The sequence below is a fragment of the Nicotiana tabacum genome, chromosome 6 (assembly GCF_000715075.1).
Source record: "Nicotiana tabacum cultivar K326 chromosome 6, ASM71507v2, whole genome shotgun sequence".
Classification (NCBI taxonomy): domain Eukaryota; kingdom Viridiplantae; phylum Streptophyta; class Magnoliopsida; order Solanales; family Solanaceae; genus Nicotiana; species Nicotiana tabacum.
Window position 1 is genome coordinate 36,635,512 of NC_134085.1, and position 2,345 is coordinate 36,637,856.

The 2,345-nt window shown below is 35.4% G+C and overlaps 1 protein-coding gene across 1 annotated transcript; it reads left to right on the forward strand.

Moving 5' to 3' along the window:
* Positions 1–1,267: 1,267 nt before the first annotated feature.
* On the forward strand, positions 1,268–1,888 carry LOC142181769 (uncharacterized). Its single transcript, XM_075255285.1, has one exon. The coding sequence runs from the start codon at positions 1,268–1,270 to the stop codon at positions 1,886–1,888; it is 621 nt and encodes a 206-aa protein (XP_075111386.1).
* The last annotated feature ends 457 nt before the right edge of the window (positions 1,889–2,345 follow it).

Below are 2,345 nucleotides of genomic sequence, written 5' to 3' on the forward strand. Positions count from 1 at the left end.
TTGAGATGACCAGAAAAAAAAGTCTCAATCCAAATAAAAGAAAAAAAACAAGTAAAAAATGAATTCTAAGGATAGAAGCGGAGAAAAGATGCAGACTGCTCAAGATATAATCGAAGTCACAAGCTTTGCATATCCCGCCGAGATCTGAAAGGCTGAAGAAGAATGAACCAGCGGTTGCAGCTAATGAGCATCAAGATTCAGATCAGAGTCTGCAGGAAGAACCAGCCAAGACTCAAGATCAAGCTTTAGAAGGTTTATAGATAGGAATCTTGTAACTCATAGTTGAAAGGTTTAGCTAGCTTAACTTTTCATTTTTTATTTCGGTATAATAAGGAGCTCAGCAAGCAGAAACAGCAGCAATAGCAGTGAAATCACAGTTTTTCGGTAGTCCCAGCTACCAAAACTTCCAGAACTGCACTAACCTGATTCTTTTATAGCCAAGGATATGTAAGCAACCTCCGAAGCAGGGTTCGGTCAGACTTTTCCCAAAAGATGCTTCTCTGTGGAGTTTCAAATGGGCAAAAATTGCTCGTAATTGCTTATTCTATATTTGCCAGAAAACCCTTCATATTTCCGAGCAAAGAGAGGCAGATGTGAGCATGTGATTTTTGCCCTATTCAAAATACTCCTATAAAATCAAAGAAATAAAAATTTTCCCAATTATTTGCCATTTTATAGGATTTTGTTAATTGTTTGCATTTTTGTGCATTTAATTTTTATACAATCATGAAAAATTCCCCAAAAATGTCAAAAACATCATGCATTGCATTTAGATCTTGTTTTCATATTTTTAGGATTAATTAGTTAATTAATTGCTTTATTAAAATAAAAATCACAAAAATTGGCTCATTTTTACATTCTTAGATTTTAATTTTAGATAGTAATTTTTCTCTTTTAATTTAGGATCAACTAATTGTTATAAATTTTATAGTTAGATAATTAGCTTAGTTTTACAAATTAGATTAATTTAGGATTTTAATTAAAGAAAAAAAAAGAGAAAACATAGAAAAAGGAATAAGAAAAGAAATTGGAAAAGAAGATAAGCTCCTTATTCTATAAGTGAGAGAAACTTTTCCTTCTCACTAACTTGCAGAACATCTTCATCTCCTTAATTCATTAGCTATATGGCTACAGATATTAACCGCTATATCCCCCCTAAACCACCAAATAAGGGCATTCCCCCCAAAAAGAAGAAGTTAAAAGCTTCAAAGAAAAACTGGTCGAGGGAATACAACATTCTCTAACCATCACTGAAACCCCTACAATTATGGATACTACAACTAAGGTCCAAGGACCTTTTGTTATGCAAAATTGTCAAATGTTGATAGATGAAAACACAATTCAACTCTCAGAGGAAGATCAAGCACGGATATGTCAGCCCTGGAAATATTCTCTCATTATAAAGCTTATTGGTAAGAAAATCCAACACCATATCCTAAAAAAGAAAATCCAGGAAGCTTGGAAAATCATAGATAATTTCCCACTCATCGATTTGGGAGCAGACTACTACATAGCCAAATTTAATTGTGAAGAGCACATGATTAAAGTCCTAAATTCTGGCCCATGGTTCATATTTGGCTATTTCCTCTCCATTCAAAGATGGAAGCCAAACTTCATGGCAACAGAAGTTAAAAGCTCCCTTACTGCCATTTGGATCTGTCTGCCCCAATTGCCAACTGAGTTCTATGATGGAATCATCTTGGCAAAAATAGGAAATGCCATCGGTAAGTTACTAAAGGTTGATGCGTGCACCTCTTCCACTCTAAGGGGTCTCTATGCGCGATTATGCATAGAGCTTCCTCTGGAAGTTCCTGTAATTCCTTTCATCAACATTGGCCATCACAATGTGAGGGAGAAAATACCATATGCAAGCAATGTGGAAGATTAGGCCATGTGGCATTGAAATGTCTCTACGCTAAAACACCTCTAACATCAAACCACTCTATGGAAAATATTGTTGCTTCGCCTGAGGAGATGAACAACGACAAGGCAGTAAATGAGCTAGCATGGCAAACGATTAAGTTTCCTAAGAAGAAAAGGACCAATGGGAAAAATTCTGGAAGATAACAAAACTCAGGTATCCAAGCAAAATCTTTACATCCAATACCACGTACGTATCCCTCCCCTTCCCCTATTACCAAGTATATCCCCATTAACACTCAATCAGGAAATGGCAGTAAACCTATAACCAATGATTTCATTCTTCTCTAGAAAACCTAATGGACTGCAACAACAAATTTTCCACCTTGGTTAGTCCACCCACAAAAATAAAAATAAAGGAAAATTATTTACAAAGCCCTAATAATTCTCCTAAGTTAAATGGTGTCATTAACGTGTCCTTACCT

Coding starts and splice junctions, on each gene's coding strand:
- LOC142181769 (XM_075255285.1), top strand. CDS start 1,268: ATGGATACTACAACTAAGGTCCAAGGACCTTTTGTTATGCAAAATTGT.